We start from the raw sequence: 22,195 nt of genomic DNA, 5'->3' as shown, positions 1-22,195 counted from the left end.
GACAATAATTTCTCTGGGATTGCAAAATTTTATTGCAAAATATTTGAGTTTCAATTCGCGTTGATAATAATGATAATTATTAATAATACACTTGGAAATACAATAATTTTTTTCCTTCTCTTTCTTTGCCAAATGCACCAAAAGCCTTTGTATTTGGTCCATGTAATTGTCAATCAACAATTTATATAGTTTTTTTTTTTCACTTTTCGCTAATGAAACGACATTCATTAAAGGATGGGTTATATTTGTTGTATTATTTAAGCTCAATCCTATAAATCATCAACACATTATATTCAAACATTCGAAACGAAAACAACTGCCAAAAAACACAATTCGCTTCAGGTAAGGGACTCGAGGGTGGAAACACTATCAACATAAGGATTCTTCGAAAACTTCTAAATCCGCACGCATTGGTATGTTAATTGTCATTCCTACTGGTATTTACACTACAGAGACGACTTGATGATAAACTTTTTTTTAGCGTATACTCATATAAAATATCTTTCGTACAAAAGAATCCCCTCCCCCGTCCAAACCAGAGATAGAAGTTGGCGCTTCTGAATCAGCATGAGAGGTGGCTCCAGAAAATTGATTGAATCTCCTCAGAATGGTTCAACCCACGCAGGTAAAGGGCTAATATCCTGGAAGGGACAGCCCATCTGTGACAATTACTATATGGTCAGGTCTGACAGACATTTACTTGAATTGACTAACAATCGTGTAACATCAAAATGCAGATAGATGACCTTTTTTCCTGCTGCCACATGCATCGGGTCATTTTGCAGTCACCTTTCAATGATGCTGGAGTTGGCATTAGATAACTGCCAGGGCAGCCAACTGTTTTTTGTGTCGCACAAAAGCGCAATAATGTTGAATGGAAATATCATTGTTACTGGTACCAGATGCATCTACCAGGCCCATAGCCAGAAATTTCGTTCGGGGTTGGGGGGGGGGGGCAAAGTGATAGAACAGATTTGGCCATCTTTTTCTGGACATTTTCTCACATTTCGGGAGGGAGGGGAACCAGAACCCCCCGCTACAGCCTCGGCATCTACTTCACCAAACACCAACTCCGGCCATATCGCTGCACTGCAAATTACTGCCATTAGTTGGGTTGAAAATGAAGGCACCCTCTATCAATGGTCACCTCAAGCTCACGCTGGTAAAAATATCTTATCTATATTATTCTCTTGGTTCAAACCTGGGACCTGACTGCAACCTTCACGATGGTAGATGAGCATCTTACCACATGGCACTCTGGTGAAAAATTCATCTCGGCCTTCACAGGGACCAGATGCATCTGGTCATTCTGGAGCCTCCTACCAATGTCATGGAGTAGGTACAAGATCAGTAGCTTCCTTGTCAGTCTAGTCATCCTTTATTTTCGGCTCCACAGAGTAGTATAAGAATTGCTTCATAGAACTGAATATCCGTGCACATCAATATGTCACTCACAAAAACGCCCTCTAAGAGCCCCAACACAAACTTTGATAAACCCGGCTCCAGACAATTGCCCTAACATCCTGTAATTCCTTTTGTGTCGCACAAAAGTGAAGTTTCATGGAAAAATGTTCTCGTTCTTGCTGCCATATACATATGCACTCCCCCCCCCTCCCTACAATGAAGCTAGAGGTAGCTCTAGACAATTGCCCTAATAGTCATAGTATTTACGTATAGATGGATATCCTTGTTGCTGCTGCCAGATGCATCTGCACATTTGTAAGCCCCCACCAATGATGGCAGAGTAAGCTCTAGACTAGGGGTATCAAACTTGCAGCACACAACAACGTTTGTAAATCATGTTGAGACATTTTTTATTTTAAAAAAAACCACCAATAAGTAATTTTGTTACTACAAAATGTGAAGAATTTATCTGAAAAAACGGCAGTGAGAGCCTATCAGCTATATATTTGCGAAACATTCCAAGCCGTTCAGCAACCATTCCTTGATTGAGAAATGAGTGATAAATGTTGCAGAAAATATGTCTTAAATATGTGCAAGCATTTCAAGCCTGTAATTATGCTGGGGCAATTGAGGCACTGCACTAGGGCTCCGAGACAGATTGGGAAGGGAGCTCACAAGAAAATCTACACACTTATTTTGCAAATAATCTTTTCGAGGAGGCCCCAAGAAAAAAGTCTGCCTCAGACCCAGAGAAGATGCTACGGCCCAAAAGCATTTCATATTATTTTCGTATCGAGATATATTAGGGTTGCGTGAAAGAATAACAGCAACAGCTGATAATTTACATGATCAATTGGAAGTAATGTCCTCATATATATGTACATTGCTTTTCAATACTGTTCAAAAAAATATCGGGTGTTCATGGATGTAGCTCTCAAACGATTGTTTCTTCAGGCTAATATGAACATCACTAAAGCATTTTTATACAGCTTTTTTATTCATGAAACAACAAAAGTGAAAGATATTTCCGACGTTGTAGCAAACTATATGACATTATGCACTTAGGACAAATATTAACCTCCTATGAAAAAACTTGTAGCAGTGAAAAAGAGTGGTATGTCAGCAATGGCTGGTAAAAAAATGAATTTCGCTTCAAGACTTACAGCGAAATTGAAGGAAATTTATTCAGACATTCTTAAACTGCAATATTTCCATTTCATCACACATTTAACCTTTCCTTTGATGGAAAGAGTGGGGGAATAAGTTGAATTTTAAAGCCTGTGATGATTACTTTGAACTTTATTCAATCCAAGAGACACACTCAAAGTATATAGTTCTTATTCCCACAATTTCTTTGAGAGCAATTTTGAAGGGCTATCTTATTTTCAACAGAAATTTGTTGGTTGTCTTGTCATTGTTTGTTTTTAAGCTGTTAAAAAAGGGAAAACTGTTCCTACAGAAAATTGTCCAAATATACCATAATTCTTACCTCATTAAAAAGAAATTTCACTGAAAAATGTTTTCGTGCCTGATGCATCTAATCATTTCTAGATGAGCCACCTTCAATGATTTTAGAGGTGGGGCCCCAGAAAATTGCCCAAATAACTTCTTCTCTTGTTTCAATGCAAAAGGGGCAAGAACTTCATAGACGAATGTTCTTGTTTTTGCTGCAAGGTGCATCTGGAGCCACCTCTGGCAATACATCCAGAATCTATATATATATATATACCTTCTTAACTCTTCCCTCCCGAACAAACACAAGTGAAGCGTCTCAGTTCATCATTAAAATAAAACAGTACTAAAACAACAATTTCCTTCCTTATACGTGTTCTCAATTCGACAAGCTAAAAAGACTAACTAGACACAGCAAGCATTCGAATGGAGTATAAATAGCGTGCAATGAGGAGCACAGATTGTGCATCGCATATACATTTAACAGTGCAAACAAACGAACCCAAGAAAGGCACATATATCATGAGCAGTAGCTTGTACATGTGTGTGTGTATATATAGTCAAAAAGGAAAAGGCCGGGAATCACCACACTGTCCTGAAAGTTTCTCCGCAAAAGCGCTACAAAAAAGCATCTAACAACATACAAAAGAACCAAAGTTTCTTCCAAATAATTAGCCTATTCGAAATATTACAATATGTGACACAATCAGCCTTTTGTTCAGTTGATGGATATAAATGCTTCCCTAATGCTTTTTTGACATTAAGTCAAAAACCTGAACATACATATAACATTAGATATATCTGAAATGCTGTTGCCGAACCAATATGATAGTTGGCAAACTCTAAAACATGCCATAAAAGTCAAGAAAATTAATCATATTGTATGACAGATACATGCAGCAAGATTAAAGACAACATTAGAAACTCTTAAAAATTAACATAGCTCTTGATACTAACATTCCGAATTTACATCGTGATTGATACCATTTGAATTGTATAGATGATTGCGTTTTCTTTGAAATTTTAATGATTGCTTTGTGATGTACAGAACTATTCAAATCATTAGGTGTGATCAGATGAAAAGGTGACAAAGATCAAACCAAAAATACACACAGCTCGAAAAAACAATTTAGATGATGATACGTTAGGCTTCACGAGTTCTGAGAGAAGAGTCAACAATAAGCAGTAGTTCAATCTGCCTGTCAACTTTATTCACACAGCTACAGCCTGTCATTGAGTAACCAACAACTGCTATATACTGGGTTCATTGGATGGAGCAATGCCAACAGTCAACAGATTTTATATTCGTTACAGGTGAACACAGATGCCATGAACATGTTATAGGCTCCAGGCCCTATAGAAACTACTCGAAAGATCAGATTAAGTTTTTAATCAATTTAAGATTAACTCCACATTTAAAAATTAACACTAAAACAGGCATCTTTGACTAGATAGATTTACCTTGCAGACATAAAAGATTATAATTCCCTGTATTTATATGTTTTTTATTTGTCTTTAATTATTTCCAGTTGGGTGAGATAGAAACATACACTTCGAAAAGCAAAATATCAAAGCAATAGAGTACTCACCCTCCTCCCCCCCCCCCCCCGGGGTGACTTGGATTTCACCATTTTGCATTCATGTTTAATGCAAGACACTTTTTTTACAGAGTGATGTGGCCATTGCAAACACTATAAAATATTGAGAAAGTTTGCTTCATTACATGCCAGAACAGGTAACTTTGCAAACAGCTAATCTTATACCCAAATTTTGCTAGGAAATACTCCCACAATTGCCCTACAGTAAGCAACTCCACAAGAGCTTCCTCACACTAAGATACTGATGTTATTCAGATACAGAAAAACTCAGTATCTATGTGATCAAACATGTGTATATATCTGTGGTGCCATTTAGATGGAGATAAAATACTGCCAACTGGAAAACCTAATGACCTGTAGACTGGTGACTGTGCATGCTGGTCTCCTTGTTATTCCAGAACCACAATTACTGAAATATTTATTCATATTCTTGCGGATCTCATGTGGAGGTAAAAATGATCTTTTTCCTCAGTCTAATTGATTTTGAACTGTTTTTGACTACTCAGTGTGAAGAATGGGCTACTTGAGTCGTTCAGTCTTCCAGTCTCTTGGTTACTCAAGACTGATTTGAGTATATTAATGTGAGGGGAGAGCCTAAAGACTTTCACCTGTTCGCCTCCTCTTCAAAGCATTTGCAAAAAATAGACTATAGCTCAAGCCACTGAAACAAAGGGCAAGTTGGTTTTACGCCACAATGAAACAAAGGAAAGCATATAGCCTACATTGGCTTTGTAAAACATTGGGATTTATGCCTCCAGGTTGGATGCAGCCAGTTCTCACTGGTGAGCATAATATATCATCTTTTCATTTGATCAACCCTCATACATAAAATGTTTTTGAATATCAGTAACAAATACATGATCATAATAACGAACAGCATTAAATCATGTGTAAGTCAATATGTAAATTTTCATTATCATTACACTATAATCATTTTATGAATTTCCCATTTCATTTTGTGAACATTATACTTCAGAATTTTAACTAATATAATGATCTTTATCATACGTCTAAGCATTATATTCTGGTTCAATCAGTATATAACTGTTTGACAAAATTACACAACATTCCTCTATGACATACTGACAAGCCCTTTAAATCGAGACTATTCCGAACAAACTGAGAGGACTGGCTAACTTACAAATATAATATGCAGACTCTAACAAATGTCAAGGGGGAAAAAAAAAGCACTTTGGTGCATGGAAAACCCAATGAAACTGATGAGATATAAATTTCCAAAATTTTAAGAGAATTTGCTATAAAGAAAACTTAAGAGGCTTATTACATCACAGTGCATTTAAGGAAGACTATTGATAGATTCAATTCGGAAATAGCACATTATTTTGCTTTATGAAAATGTTTTACAATTATTTTCCAATAAAGAAAACCCATAGAGAAACATTTTTTTGCTACAAAAATTTAGCATTGCAGTTTCAAAATGCAAAAATACCAAAATAATACTATTTGCTAAATTTTTCCTAACGATATCTAAGTTGCGATACAAAATAATTGCTAGTGAATTACCATAAGCAATTCCATAAATATGAACTAGCATGGATCAATTTCAATTAAATTTTGAGGAATTCTCGCAAGCAAGCACATATATGATCTTCAAATTAAAGCTAATATGAGTTGATGAAAAGTTGTCAACATTATTCACGATTAAACACTCTAGCAATCCAGAAATTTTCCATAGAAAGGAATGAGATATATAACTGCAAAGGTTTTTCTGGTTTCAAACATAGAACATGCAAATAATCATGGTCTGTAATTTATTTACACCCTTTCAGCAACATGGTATAAATCAGTAAACACCTTATAAAATGGCATATATTTTTTAATGTGAAACTGACTTTCTTCGATTTCCAGCTTGCACAAAAATTACAGGTATAGGGAAAAATGTTCCATTGAGAAATCAACTTTAAGAAATATCTGGGCTTGACCAATGCTAAAATAAGAGGCTCATTGACAAGATCTCGTCATTGCCACTGAGAGGATAAATGACTTTTCCCAGTATTGAGCAAATTGTTGATCCACAAGCACATTTTGAATTTTGAAACATCTAAAAAAAAACCCATGCATCTTCCTAGGGTAACATCGATTTCATTTTTCATGCCACTCTAAGGTATACAAATATTTACCCAAGTTCAGACAATGACTGAACAATATGATTTCTAGTTTGAACAAAAAAGAATTTTGCAAATCACATCAATACTCAATAGAGCATGCAAATAAACTATTAAAAAAAATCATACTGCATGAATATTTTAGCTCAATGTACTTTTTTTAAGAGGTTTCAAAAGACAGAAATGCACTGATTACCAGGGCTTGATAAATCAAAAAATAATTTAGGCACTAGTCAAATTTCTTAGAAGCCACATATTTTTTTTTGTTTTTAAAGGGAAAAACAATCCAGAATAATCTTTTTCTTCCACTTTTCCCTTTCCGTGTTGTGACACACATTGAAATAATTTCCTAAAAATTTGTATCCACCTGATATTACAATTCGGTGATCACTACAATTCGTATGAATAAAATTTCAAGTGCCAATGCCAATTTCTTAGTCACAAAGAAGGGGAAGGGGTGCTGCACTTGGAATTTATCAAGCCCTGCTAATCACAATATAATAACAAAATCCCCCAATGATCTTTAATTAATCCGCAAACATTGAAGAAATTATTAGGAAAAATAAAAAGTCTAATTTGCACAAATACAACTTAAAAGAATCTGTACTCCAACAAGACAGCCAGCTTTCGCAGGCAGGCCTACAATACGATACTAACAAAACATGAAAATTCAAGCAGTTCCATCTTTACTTCAGAAAATGGAAGCCAGATGGCAGCATGAACACAAAAAAAGCGCAACTCGACAACATAAATATGTTAGGGCCAAGCATACTCAGAACACACATACCGGCATGTGCTGATTCGTTAGAAATTCCATAGAGGAATGTGTACAAGGTGCACGTTTGGTTTAGTAGTAGTAATAGAAAATTGAGCATATTATCACCTCTTATAATGAAAACCTTGTACATCAGTTTTTTTCGAAAATGACTTTCTGACAGTTTTAAATTAAGAACATCATACCTCACCTATTACAGCTTTCAAAGAAAAAAAAAAACTGGCAATGATCTGCTTTCTATTGAAAAAAAAATAAACCCCTTTTTTGTGTGTTATTCAATGGAACACCTCATCCTTTTTTGCTCTTTCTGTGAAGTTGGGAATTTTTTATGTATAAGGTTTTCATTATAAGGTGACATACTCTGCCTTCAACAGCATGGTTTGAAATTCCCTGTAAGAATTTAACCTATACGGAGTGCACAATTTTTAAATCCAGTAAAAATAAAGCATAGAATATTCATTAATTAGCAGAGAAAACTCTGTAAAAAAAATACACAATTATATTAAATTGTATTCTAGTTTTTGGAACAAATAATATATTGGGTAAAACCATTACATTCCATATCTGCACTTCTGATTGATAAACCTTGATTACCCGTAACTTTCTAAACCAATGTTGGTTGATTTAGTGATAACTTTTTCTCTCACGATGACAAAATTATTTCAGAAGTATAAATTCACTTAAAAAATGGATATGTTAATAAAACACAGACTTCATGAGAATAAAAATGAGGCTAGTGAGAAATTGTTTGGTTGGATTAGCAACAATATTGCAGCTCATTAGAGATAAAGTTGATGAAAACTTCATGGTGGCAGCTGCAAAGCAAAAGCAGACAAAATTTTCACGAACCTGAGGATTAATTACTAATAGATCAGACCTGCTGTTCAAAGCCAATTTCTAAAAATTTTTTGCTTTCTTTTTGGTTTTCAAATCAAGAACTGTCATACAAGAGGTGGTTGGTGCAGCAATCAATCTGACACAAGACAATAATGCTTCTGATTGCTCAAACCATTTTGGACAACTATTGGAATATTATAAAATTTGTAATAATCAAAATTTTCCTTTCTTAAACTATGTAGCATCAAGATAAAAATCATACACATTCTTAACACAAATTATAATTTCTTCTACACAAGAACATTAAAAATTTTGTGGTATTTTTTTTTTCACCACTCTTGAAATCTCACTCAAGAATCAATTAACATGATAGATACCAAACCAGTCATGACGAAAGATTTTATTTTCAAACAATACCATTCACCATCACATGACACGATGGAAAATGAAACAAGTCTATTTCTAGTATGACCACAAACGTACGTTCCAGCTGACAAAATAAAATTTTCAGAATTCTTAACTGAAACTGGAAAATTATGAAAACTTCTGATTTCCTTGCATTTTCATTGTAATTGGGACAAAATATCTTTCCAAATTTTGAAATAATTAAATAAATTGCCTAGAACAATAGATATCACAATGATATTTTTATTTTGGACACAGTAGCCCCTCGTTACACTGGGATTTTTTAATAATGCACATTCAAATTTTTGCGCTTTCTATTCAAACCAATGTAGCTTATATCACACTTTTTCTAGTGCAATATAACAAGGGGTTATTGTATAACAATCTTGAATCTCTTTTCCTTCTCAAAATTACCAAAAATGTGATTATAATATCTAATAAAACCTGAATTTTGAACATATTTTTCAATAAAGACAGTTTTTTCCCTATTAAACACTACTAAAGCGAATTCACACAACAGGAAGGCATTTCATTCTTACAATGCATAACAGATATAATACTTCCATCTCACATAACAGTGTCTTAGCTTAACAATTCAAAATTTTCAAACACCATAGGTATACTTCTCGAAATATTAAATATAATACAAAATAGGTGTGACACAACATAAAAAAAGAATGTTTATAAAGTAAATTTACACACACACACACATTCGAATATATATATTCATTTATACGAGGGTTAACACGTAACATTAAATTCCGATATTTCCATGCTGTCACAATGAGCCATCATGCAATATTCCAACACTGTAAAAATCATGTGTAAAAATTTACATCACCACACACACACATATTTCGGTCACACACCATTATGTAAGAGTACAACGTTTGCAGAGACTTGCGTTTTTTGTTCGCTACACATTAAAACAATTTCTTTCTCTGAAAAAAAAAAAAGAATGAAAAATTGAATTTCACGGGAGGCATTTAATTGATTCACTATGAAGTTGAGTGCATTGAACAGTGTGCTTCAAGAATGCGTGAGTGGTTTTCATACAAACATTTATGGAATGAACATGCCTTAATTACTGTCTTCTTTTTATTTCTTTTTAAAAAAAGATCCTAATCGTAATTATATTTTCACTCAGCATGTTGTGAGACTTGCTTGGTAAGAGTTACCAAAAACAGCTATTGAAAAAATGCAAATCAATTCAAATAGAAGAGCTGCGTATGGCAAGGGTATTGTTGCACCAGCACCACATTCAGAATTATCTTCCTGAAAAATACATTCATAAAATAATTAAAAATAGGAAAAATGATACATATGATAACAGGAATAAATACAGGCAGACTGCTATATGTTATAGTGATTCTGACAATTGACACTAAAATAATACCTGAATTATCTGACCCAATTAGAATGAGACTACTTTGATAAATCCAAGTTTCCGAATGGTCAAATATGCATGAATTTAAAGGCCCAGAGAGTGCTAATTATATAATCAAATATACATTCCACAAAAATAGAGACAGTTTGGTCATTCTTCATAGCTTTATCATAAAATTCTTCAACATTACTTTTGCTGAGTTGCAATGCTCTTGCCTGCTCCAAACCATTACCTACATTAAACTACAAAGAAATGTTTTCCCAAGCAATGAAAAATCCCTCTAAGAAGCCTATTGCTTGATTACTTTTGAATAGATTTCACAATTTTTTATTTTTGAAAATAATTTGATTGGAAAAGTGCTTGATATAATGCTATATATCAAAGAATATTCCAAAGACACCATATATTGGGAGATACTTACATCAGGGTGGTATGAATAACATTGTTCTGGTCTCACCCTGTATCTCAACGGTGGCCTACAAGGTGGCTCTGTTGGATCTAGACAAAAAACAGTTTAAAAATTGATTTTCCATTAATAAATTAAAAAAGAAACAATAGCAGAGAAGAGAAAAACAAAACAGACGATACTAATTTTACCTTCTTCTGGTTTTTGCAATAAGTGGGGAATTGCTTCACAGAACACTGGTGCACATGACTTGGAACTAACAACCAAAACCAAATTGGTTTCTCCCACTTTTGCCAATGAATAATTTCTGCAGATAAGAAAAAAAAAAAAGAAGTTTCTACACATAATGTTAGAAGTTCATAGGCATTGAAATCACAACATATTTAAAAGAAAATATATATGAAAGAAAAAAATAAGATCTAAATTGTTGGCTCTGATGTTAAGAACAAACTTATAAAAAAAATTCTACAGAAATTATCTAAAATCTACCATCTCGCTGTTTTTCCTCTGTAACTCATGTGATAATTTTTATCAATAAATAAGTTTTGAAGTATTTTTTTCTAAAATAATTGGGGGGAAACATCTACATAACAAGACTAAAAAAAGAAAGAATTTTAAGCACAGCCAAAAAAGAAAAATGTTGAAAAAATGTGGATCAAAAAATAAGATTTAATGATGAACAGTGTTCATTAAGCTCACAAATATTTTTGAATGTTTTCTTCCCTCCACTATATGCATGTAGCAGTTATTCCAAAGAAATAAAATACATGTAAAAAAAAAAATGACTAATTGGATCAGGAGAAAAAAAAAAATGTAGTAAAGTTGAAAGAAATGAAAGACCGAGCATTCTGACGGAAATATTTTTCAAACTTTGATAATCATCAAACTTACCTAGTGCAGTTATTACAATGCAATTCTCCACTGAAGCTGCTTCCCCACCTATCAAGATAATACTGAGCCTTATGTTTATTGCAAATAGTCTCATTTGGGAGTTCAAAGAATTCTGGTAGAGCGTCTGCACTGGGTATAGCACCGAGTGTCAAAAAGCTGTGTCAATAAGAAATGTAACATTAATTCATAAAGTGATATTAACTATTAAGTAAAATAAATTATTGCTACATAACTCTACATACAATACAGCCCATCATACTTGACCCTTGTCAAGAAAAAATTACCCAGGTTTCGTAAAAAGAAATATTGAAAATAAACTGGAAGTTTAAAATCGTACAGCAACACACTTTGTTGTGGCTAATTTAAAAAAAAAAAAAAAGTAAACACCACAGATTTATATCAGTCTGATGTCTTGAAGGTTTTCATAATATGCATGAACATATAAAAAAATATCCAGTAGATGAATGGAATAGTATTCATTTGTTCTATTGAGAACATTTTGTTTGGTAAAAGTCTAACACCCAGAATATTTATCCTCTATGTAATTACGAGAGTAAGACATTAAAAAAAATTAAATGTGTTGAGGACATAAAATAAGACATGAAATTCATATGGTAATGACATTTGGGATGATTCCCAAATACAGCAAATTTTCTATAGGTTGAGCCTTTATGGCTTGAAATTTATAAAACTTGAAGCCATACTAATTTTTGGAAGCACCAAAATATCAAAAAGTTGAATTATGCTTTGAGTAAACCATGGCTTATGATCAAGAAGCCTCGTTACTTACAACTCTTTTTAAAATAGCAAAATAAGTAAAATATGTTTATAAATAAACCTTAATAACAAAATTGTGAAAAGATGCAAATATTTACAGACCTGTAAATCCAATATTTTATTTGAGGCCTGAAAATATAAAATCATCTGTTAGAAAAAAGGTTGAATAAGCAGAGAATTTTGTACATTAAAAACTTAATGTGAAATTATAGAGTGGATCTAATTTGAAAAGTCCCTGTATAAGACATTTTCCTGTTCAAAAAATTAATATTCTTTCAGCCCAAACAGACAAACTTCCTGTTTACAAAGTTTTCCTGACACATTCATTTTGTAAGATTGAGACGGCAATGTATTAACCAGGATGCACTGCAGTTAACAAAGTTTAATACTATCATAACAGAACAATATCAATAAGCAAATTTGACAAATTGCATTTCAAATTATATTGGGTACAAAGAAAATGGCAGAGAACAAAAATTGCAGAAAATATTTAAGCATTTAAGAGAAATATAACTCTAATACAGAAAGTTTTTTCACTGAATAATTCAGTTATTTAACATACCAGGCAGCAATGTCAAAAAGCCAGCCGAGTGAGTTCAATAATGAACGGAATGGCTGGGGGAAAAAAAGTGAAGAAAAAGTTTTAAAAATCAAGAATTCAAACAAATGTGGTACAATAAAATATTTTTTTAATCCAAAAAAAAACATGTCCATTTTGAATGACATTTATTTAAATCATCAGTGTGATCAATATTATTTAATTAATCAAGAAAGTTTAGTTTTATGAACAATTAACTATTTTATAATTAATTCTTCCTCTCAAAAATTTCACTGATTACATACTGTTTCAGTATTATCTGAAACATTTAATATTATCACCATCAGATTTTTCATAAATCAAGGCAAATATCTGAATCCTTTAATTGATATGCTTAAAGATTGGCGATAATTAAATTTTGATGTACAAAAATTGTTTTTCTTCACTAAAGTTGGCAAGACATACTGACAGACATGGAATCATAAAATCATGAGCAACATACATGTTCAACAATATTAATATTGTATGTTTAATACAACACAAATCTGTAAAAGAAATAGCATTAAGCAACAGTAACGAAAAAACTTACAAGTGGACTAATTCTATGACCGGCGTTGACTTTACGTTCTTTCTTGCAACGCTCGTCATAATTAAATTCTTCATGTCTGAAATAATATGTTAATATTAGAGTGAAAATCCTGCTACACAAGCATATATTTCTCTACAATGATATTATTTCTTGGTCCGCAGAGTATCGTTGTATCGAGGTTCCACGGTATATAATATTTGAAAATATTAAGAAAATTTCCCAATTTTTAAAACCACTTGAGGAAAACTCTAAAATTATTAATGAAACAATTTATGAATCTGCTGAAAATATTTTCAAAAGACTAATAAAATAATGCACAAAAGAAACCTTGCTAGAATTTACCTGGTATAAATCTTTTTATCAAACAATTCTTGCATAATTTCGGAATCTGTGTAACCCAAGAATTGGCCAATCTGTAAAAAATGGGAATGGAACATGAAATTTCTCAAATAAAAATGTCTCAAGATAATTTGGGAAATATCTACGGCATCAATGTGAACGTTTTTACTGACCAATCATTACAACCAGTCTCTCTCATTATCTGCTCAGCAATACCCCTATATCACTTAGATAGAATCTATAATCTAGATAGAATATAGAATCTTACCACGTCCCAATGATCTTCCTGATTGGTAGAAATGATAAATCCACCATCATCCAACAAGTAACATACAATATTGTCCTAAAATGCATCAAGTAACGTAAACAATATAAATGTAATGTATATTTTTAGTGGGTTAAAAAAGAAGGGTTTGTTAAAATAATGCTTGGTACATACACTATCAGCACAAGTAATAGGAGCTTTGCCAGGGGGTGCTGGGGTAGTTAGAAGAAACTGCTGAAGCCATGCAGGATCAACAATCACACCAACCACTGAAATTTGAATCAGTGTAATTAATAAAAGAAATTTACACAATATTGATAAATATACAAAATGAAAGATTCAAAAATAACAATAAAATCAATAGACAAATGAATAAGTGAATGTTTTTGAGACAGGAAAAGAAGTCCGCTTAATCTGGCCATAAAAATTTCAATGAAATCTAAACGTTGTTTCAGACTTTCATAGCGAGTGTTCAATGACATATACATAACTTCTCATCTTTTAGAAAGTCAAAGAAATTTAGTGCAGGAAATTCAGCAAAATTGTTTTACTAGACTTAATTACAATGAATATTTTATAAAGAAAACTATGCAAAAATATACTTTTAAAAGCTCATTTCTACAGCAAATAAACTTTCTATGTGGTTTTTATGCAGGCAAGTGAACAAGAAAATTAACTTAAAAGTCAGTATTCACTTAGAGAAAGTTATGAGAAGACTTGAGACTGAAAACGAACATTTAGTTGAGAAGTTTTATTCACTTAAACTGTATCTACTTATGAAATTTTCTTCTGGAATCAAGACAGGACTAAAAAAATTGTCAACTTAGCCAGTTTAAGTAGATACTAGATAAGAGAATAAAGTCTGACAGAACAAATCAGCTGATGTGTGATAACACTATCTTGAGTAAGAGAAAATCAATGTAATCTTACTTTAAACTCTCAAGTCTGGAGGAGATTTAAATGAATCCCATCTGGTAGGTCGAAGGAGATTTAAATAGAATTTTCGCAGATGTTTAGTAAAAAAATCATAACTTTTTAACCAATCATTGAATTAATTTGAAATGTTTTATGTTTATAAAATAACACCTTGTCTACTATATAGTATTACTTGTATTACATGAAAATTTGATATTTTCTTTGGTAAAATTGATTTTTCTCTTCCACCCGCTGTACAAAAACAAGATTTATAACTCAGCCTCTTGGCTGTAACAAAGAACTACAGTCGAATCCCGTTTTAATGAACTCCAAGAGATCGGAGAAATCCCTTCATTACAAAGAAATTTCATTATAAATCAATTCCAGGTTTTTGCTTTGTTTTGATATAAACGTATCTGAGGCTTTAGAAAAGTGTTTAAAATGAGATTTTCGCTATAACGATATTCGTTAAAACAGGATTTGACTGTACTAACTGAATTATACAGGGTGATTTTAGCTTGAAGGGTTAAAACATGTTCCTAAGGATAATAATCATAAAGGACGTTTTAGCTCAATGCGCTAAAAACATGATTTTTACAATAATATCTCGGATCCTCAAGTGTTAAACAGCAAACACTCATCATTCACAATGAAATATGAATGAAAAGAGCATTAGTCCCGATTAAACGAAGACACTTTATTCCTTCTTTTGAATGACACCAAACATGCAGAGATCGTGAAATAATCTAATGTATTAAAAAAATTAAGATATACATAAGTTGGTTCGACGGCATGTGAAGTCTGGGCTCAATGTTGAGGGATTAATAAGTAATTTCAGCATTATTTATATTTACTAAGATAACATAAATATGACATTTAAAAGTGATAACATTTTGTGGTAAACACCATTCTAACATAATCATAGAAGCACATCATGAATGATTAAAATATACATAAACAAGGAGAGTAACTTGTTAGTAGAGATATCACTGTACATATACAAATAAATATGGTAGTCGCTTCAAATAAAGAACTTTAATATAAAGAATTTTTCTTGGTTCAAAAGTTTATATCTTTGCTTACAAAATTTTGAAAATTATGTCTCTTCAACATTTTTTTAATGGAATGAAGTGACTTTTTTTAATAAAGAAACACCCATATTTTTTGGATTGAAAGCATTGTAGAGAACTGATAGTTTTTAGTTCATTTACAATACTTTTTAGTTCATTTCATAAATCCTTCTTTTGAAATATGCTAATAATCTGATCCCAGTGACTATCAACTTGACAAAGAACTCACCTGCAGGCCTATAAGTCACTCCAGTTCGAGAAAACGTTATGCTTTTAACAATTGTTGAGGAACCCGAATTGCTATCATTAGCAGTCATATCAACTGCAAAGTAAATACAAAAATCTCATGAAAATCAAAGTAATCCCAGTTTAATGAGCAATTTCATTAGCAACTACATAACACTAGAGTTCAAAATGTTTTTTTCAACAATTATGATAATGACACCATAATTTCCCCTTTTTTTTAGTGATGTTATAAGGGATAAAACAAAACAAATACACACTCACATGGTGAAACTGGAGGCAAGAAGACATAATCCCCAGCATAAAAGGCTCTCTGAGATATTTGAGATTTGGAAGGGTCCAACTCATACCGTAATCGATGAGATTCCCTTTTAAAATAAAAACACGAGAAGATAAAAAAAAAAGAAGAAAGAAATACCACACATTAGAAATTCAAAAATGTATTTTTAATGTCAAACAATATTGCATAAACAGTGAAACAACTCATTTGATGGAAAGCAGCAGAAAAATTTTACTGTAAATAATATGAACATAGAAATAAAAACTGTAACAATTTTCAACTTTAGGTTTAAAAGTACTTCAAGACGTAAAAGTAATTTAAAGCTTATTTTTTCAATAATCTATTGAATTTACAATAAGAACTTTATAATAAAAACAATGAAAAAATTATAATACCTAGGAGGAAATATTCGAGTTAAACCACCTTCAGATTGTACAAATGTGGCAATAACACCTTCCCTACAATGGAAAAATAACAAAAATTAAAAACATAATTAGTATTATGCACCCAAAACAAATATGTGAATTCTTTTAGAGCCCTTATGTATACATGATCCTAGAAATTCTGAAAAAAAGATGCATATCCATGTATAGTTCTGATTAATACTCAAAATTAATTTTGGACACAAAAGCCATAACTAATTAAAACCAGATCTGCATTTAAGGTATTTTTGAATGCACGGATAAGACCATTAATCCTTCAAGCTGGATCAGAAATTTAGACAGAGGAAATGGTTATGATATATAGACTGACTCATCTTCTAAGTGTTGAAGGCTAGCCATAGATATTCAGAAAGCACATTTTCATAATGTAACTTTTAGGACCAAACTAAACTTGGTACTCACCAAACTAAACTCGGAAGTACCACAGCATAACAAAATAAATATTGTACCTTTTTTCATCTCTGTCTTCAGTTTCCCAATAATGAACAATATCCTCAGTCTTACGCACATCCCATAATAACCTTTGCATCAACTTTTGCTTGCCTAATAATTGATAAATAATTTTTTGTAGCATAGACAATGGCAGAGACAGATTAATAAAATGTTTTTTTTTAAAACCAGATATTCAGACAAAGAACTAGATAAAAAAAAAGTAGCCAGACTATATATGTCTGCTTGAAGGAAATATTATTTATGTAGATGTATATGATGATTCTCCATGCTCTTAAAGAATAATTAGATGTGTCAACTTCTAGTTCGAAGAATTCAAATTATTGGGAAAAACCCCTGAAATAAAGATTAACATAGAATTCTTTCTATACAGAAAATTTTCTATCATTGTCAAAGAAATTCTAGTCAAAATAACAATTATATGATAATAAGTTGATATTTCTTAACTATATTTTTGAACTGAACATATTACTTTATTAGGCAACTTATTGCTGTTTTACAAACAGATATATTTTTCGTTACAACACACGTGAGTAAAAAAAAAAAAACTTAAAAAATAAATACTTTACATACAATAATATCATACATGCAATTCACGAAATTTATTTGAAAAATAGCTGCCGGTTACCACACTGATTGAACAATATGGTAACCCACAGATATTTTTCAATATTTTATTAAGTCATTTTGAATAGTCGTTTGAACAAAGATATTAAATAATAAAAATTCAAAGACTCACAAACTTTATTAATAACAAGAGTTAAAGAAAATGCTTACATTGATCTGGAGTTGTTCTGATTGTAATGGACAAGTTTCTGACAACTTCTGAAGTATTCATTGACATAACTATATTATGACAATATTTCCTGAATATAAAATAATGAAATATCATTCTTCACATATAATAAACTTTAACATAGCATATACTGAAAAAATATATACTGCTGCCAAAAACCAACATAACTTCCAACATGTTATATATATCACATCTACTGTGCTGTCTCAGAATTATCATATAACTGATTTTCATGAAGAAAACAAAAAATTCACTGCAGAAAAAATAAAGATAAAGCGATTGTGAAATGACTTTAAAAGATAAAAAAAAAAAGATTATAAGGATTAGTCTCACTGTTCTATCATTTTTGATACAAAAAAATTTGCATTACAATTTATTTTGATGTACCACACAAGAACAATTTTATGCATTTTTATAGGCAAACTGACAAATACACTCATATACACTCATACACACAAATACACTCATGCAAACTAAGATTCAAATTCAACATTCACAAAGGGAACATTAAAAGTAAATGGAGTGTTCTATGAAAACATGGAACATAGAAGAATCATTATTATACTAACCACGGAGCAAAAAATGTTCCATCTACTTCATCAAACTCAATACCCAATCCTGTAGTAGAGAAACAGTTTCAGTAAAGAAATTTAAACATACTTTTTAATTTTGATTGAGAACAATTCTCTTAGCAAACTCTTAACTTTGTCATCTCAGTAAACACATATAAAGGCTGTTGTTTCATGTTTCTTCATGATTGAAAACTGGATGTATTAAAAAAAAATGTTTTTAAAAAAAAAAAATAAAGTGATCATCATGTGTTCACAAGGAATCGGCATGATCCGTCCAGGGAATTTGTTAATGTGAGGTTAGTAGACATCCATGCCCGAACCGGGATTCAAACTTAGACCTGCACAGTGAGAAGCTAGTTCCCTAACCAGTGCCTGAGTGGCATGGTGGTAAGATGCTCGTCTACCATCGTGAAGGTTGTTGTCAGGGTTCCGGGTTCGAACCCAAGGGAGGATATAGATAAGATATTTTACCTAACAAACTCGAGGCGACCACCGATAGTCAGCGCCTTCACTTCCAACCCATCTCACTAATGGCAGTAAATTGCAATATAGCGATATGGCCAGAGTTGGTGTTTGGTGAAGTAGTAGTAGTTTACTAACCACTTGACTGCCAGACAGCAAAAATCAACCAACAAGGATCAAACATCCACAACTGATGAAATATTTTAAGGTGAATTTATCACTGACTTAAACTATTTCATGGTAGACGTAGTATACGTCTATATGGTAGATCATGCTAATAAAATAATAAAATGGTTTTTAACCACATTTTCCAGTGTTACCCTGAAGGTTGGTCAAACCATTTTGTCAAGCAGAAACTTCATACTCACCTCTCATGAAGCTGCACAAATATAATCTTTTATTTTCAAATGACAAATTATGCATCTCAAAAAATTTTAACATCTACTAAATTTTTGAACATTAATGGAATATCAAAATAAATATGACAGCTAGGTATAAAGACCCAATAATAATTACATATCCTGTGCATGCTATACATCTGAAATCTTACCCACCTTCTTCTAAGTCCATTCCATTAACTTCTAAATTATGAGTTCTATCAATAGGCATCACGATTGCTATCCTGGTAAAATTACGGACAAAAAAGTCATAATATATGACAATACTAGTACAGCTATAACTCAATTTTTTCATTCAAAATATTAGATAATTTTTTTAAACACAAAATTGATAAGATTTGCTGCTGTAGAGAAAAATGGGGGGAAAAAATTTATGTAATTGTTTAACATTCATAGTTATGTTTTAAGAACTATCAGTTCAATTATATTATATTACTCAAAGAGATATATCACCCTTACGAAAAAGTAGTCTTGTTCAGTGGTGTGTAGAAATATTCCATATGATGACGAACAATATGCTCCTATAAACACATGAAAAAAAAATTATCTATCGAAAAAGATTGGGGGGGGGGGAAACATTGGAGTTTTATTACCAATACTTCAAGATGAATAACAAGAATATCTCACGTTATCTGGCATTTTCAAAAGACTGGCTATTGATCTCTTGCCTGTTTCGCCATTCACCATGGATCTACGCAACTGTGAATCAAATACAACATGGTTATTTTATCAGGGATAGATGTGTGATTTTTCAACACATAATTTTAACAACTGATGCATATTTTATGTTCTAAAAAATGAGGGATGTGTGCTGTGTTATCCAAAAAAAAAAAATTTGAAGAGCAATTTCACTCCTCTCTGAAATTTTAACGCTTCATCTAGTAAAAAAAAATATATTTAATATATATATACACACGAAGGTGCTTAACGGCTGGCTGATACAAAGATATGTTTTGGAAAGAGAAAATTAAACAGTCACTATACCAGGAATCAAATCCACGTCCTTTCACTTTCCGGGTGAACGTTCTAGACCACTAGAGACAATGAATATCTCAATCTTTTCTTGGAGTGCATGTGCATAACGTGGAGAATGGCATTCACCCAGAAAGTGAAAAAACATGGGTTCGATTCCCCGCAGGGGCAGTTGAATTTTTTCTCTTTCCAAAATATATCTTCGCATCAGCCAGCTGTAAAATACCTTTGCATGGATATCGGAGAATGACATCCTCGGATATATATAATTTGAGGGAGTAAAATTGATATATATATATATATATATATTAATATGTACACATAATTTGAGGGAGTAAAATTGATATATATATATATATATATATATTAATATGTACACATAATTTGAGGGAGTAAAATTGATGTCCACCCAGATGTACATTGGTGGACAATGGTTGTGTGTACACAAAATTTTTCACATTTTCAACAACTGGCTCAAATTGTTGCATGCGAAGAAAAACTGTAAATTTGTAACAAAGTTTAGTTAACCCTAACATAAAATGTTCTCAGTGTCATCCTTTCTGCATAAATGAATTGTACTGATAAATTTGAAATAAAATAATTTGATAAAATATTTTAAATAAATAACATTTACTGATCCAAACATTTCAGAGCTGCCAACTTTCTGGATTTAGGCCGGTAATGGCAGATTTCATGACAATCGTAGGACTTTCGGATTGTAATTCATTTTACCAGTTTTAAATTATTGCCATCAACTTAAAAAAATAAAAACTTCAAAATTGGAAGAAAAGAAATAGTGAATCTGCTGTTACTGTTTTTAATGATGGGACAGGGGTCATTTTCTAATGACCTTGTCCCTTATATTGCAACATTGCACTTCCTAGACTCCAGGAGTGGTAGCCTGTATGAAAAATGGTCAAAACCATCTACGAATGCATACAAACATGGCAGCCCATTCACATTAAAATTTTTTTATGTACGTGCTTAATAATAAAAAGGCTGATAGGTGATTAAATCAATATTTTCTCTGTATATTCATATTTCATAGTGGAAATTACAAAAAATCGATCTATACACAGAAAAATACTAGACATCTATCAGTTGTGGTCAAAATTCTTAATTTAGTGCTGAAAATTGTCGATGGGTGGGAAATTGAGGGACTTCTACAAAACTCAACTAATTATAATGATTTCACAAAAAACGTTTAACATAAGAAAATGTTCAGTAAATGTTAGAAATATGTGGAAGCATTGTTGAAAAAAACTGGACATTTCTTTAGAATAGTTGAACACCAAATGATAATGAAAAATATGGCTTATTTTGTAAAATACGGGCCCTCTGTTCACCTTATGTATTACTTATTATTTTGTGATTCTTATTATGCCCACAAAACCTTTTTAACCGTTCAAAGGTATGCCTGTCATTTTTAAGTGAATTATTGCCAGATTTTCATAATAAAGTTACAAGATTTTTACCTGCTGAAGGTTGGCAAGTCTGTCATTTGATGATTTTAAAATAGTTAACAGGTAAATATCTGGGAACTCTGACAGACATACAATGGTTTTGTTTTAGCTTTAGCACAGTGAAAAATACAAGGTGAATTGAAAATCTTGGTAAAAACTTCAAGGGATGATAAAACATACTTGAAACAAGCATTTTTTTTTGTGATGGAATGTGTGGTCATCAAGGTGCAAGCACTGTAATAAGATGCATCCATGGTACCAGTTTCTCTTACAAGGTACTGTGAATTTGAATTAGAGTCATGCACATAGTGTCCAGGAGATGACTTTACTAAAAGAATTTGA

At 32.0% G+C, this 22,195-nt stretch overlaps 1 protein-coding gene across 1 annotated transcript in view; it reads right to left on the bottom strand.

The window, feature by feature from the left end:
• Positions 1–14: 14 nt before the first annotated feature.
• LOC149079204 (voltage-dependent calcium channel subunit alpha-2/delta-2-like) overlaps positions 15–22,195 on the bottom strand; it is a 43,381-nt gene continuing 21,200 nt past the window's right edge. The window contains exons 20-38 of the mRNA XM_089240096.1: positions 20,046–20,117; positions 19,878–19,939; positions 19,575–19,642; positions 18,556–18,604; positions 17,968–18,056; positions 17,190–17,283; positions 16,693–16,755; positions 16,282–16,385; positions 16,004–16,096; positions 13,964–14,058; positions 13,793–13,867; positions 13,528–13,598; positions 13,186–13,261; positions 12,621–12,673; positions 12,161–12,187; positions 11,282–11,437; positions 10,582–10,697; positions 10,406–10,482; positions 15–9,872 (exon numbers count right to left, since the gene is read on the bottom strand). Of these exons, the coding sequence (XP_089096222.1) occupies positions 9,741–9,872; positions 10,406–10,482; positions 10,582–10,697; positions 11,282–11,437; positions 12,161–12,187; positions 12,621–12,673; positions 13,186–13,261; positions 13,528–13,598; positions 13,793–13,867; positions 13,964–14,058; positions 16,004–16,096; positions 16,282–16,385; positions 16,693–16,755; positions 17,190–17,283; positions 17,968–18,056; positions 18,556–18,604; positions 19,575–19,642; positions 19,878–19,939; positions 20,046–20,117 (1,572 nt within the window). The 3' untranslated portion in view covers positions 15–9,740. The remainder of the gene's footprint in view (positions 9,873–10,405; positions 10,483–10,581; positions 10,698–11,281; positions 11,438–12,160; positions 12,188–12,620; positions 12,674–13,185; positions 13,262–13,527; positions 13,599–13,792; positions 13,868–13,963; positions 14,059–16,003; positions 16,097–16,281; positions 16,386–16,692; positions 16,756–17,189; positions 17,284–17,967; positions 18,057–18,555; positions 18,605–19,574; positions 19,643–19,877; positions 19,940–20,045; positions 20,118–22,195) is intronic.

The sequence above is a fragment of the Pholcus phalangioides genome, unplaced genomic scaffold (assembly GCF_987345545.1).
Source record: "Pholcus phalangioides strain wild (caught in Gottingen) unplaced genomic scaffold, Ppha-v1.0 ptg000012l_1, whole genome shotgun sequence".
NCBI lineage: Eukaryota > Metazoa > Arthropoda > Arachnida > Araneae > Pholcidae > Pholcus > Pholcus phalangioides.
This window is presented reverse-complemented; position numbering and strand designations above follow the sequence as displayed.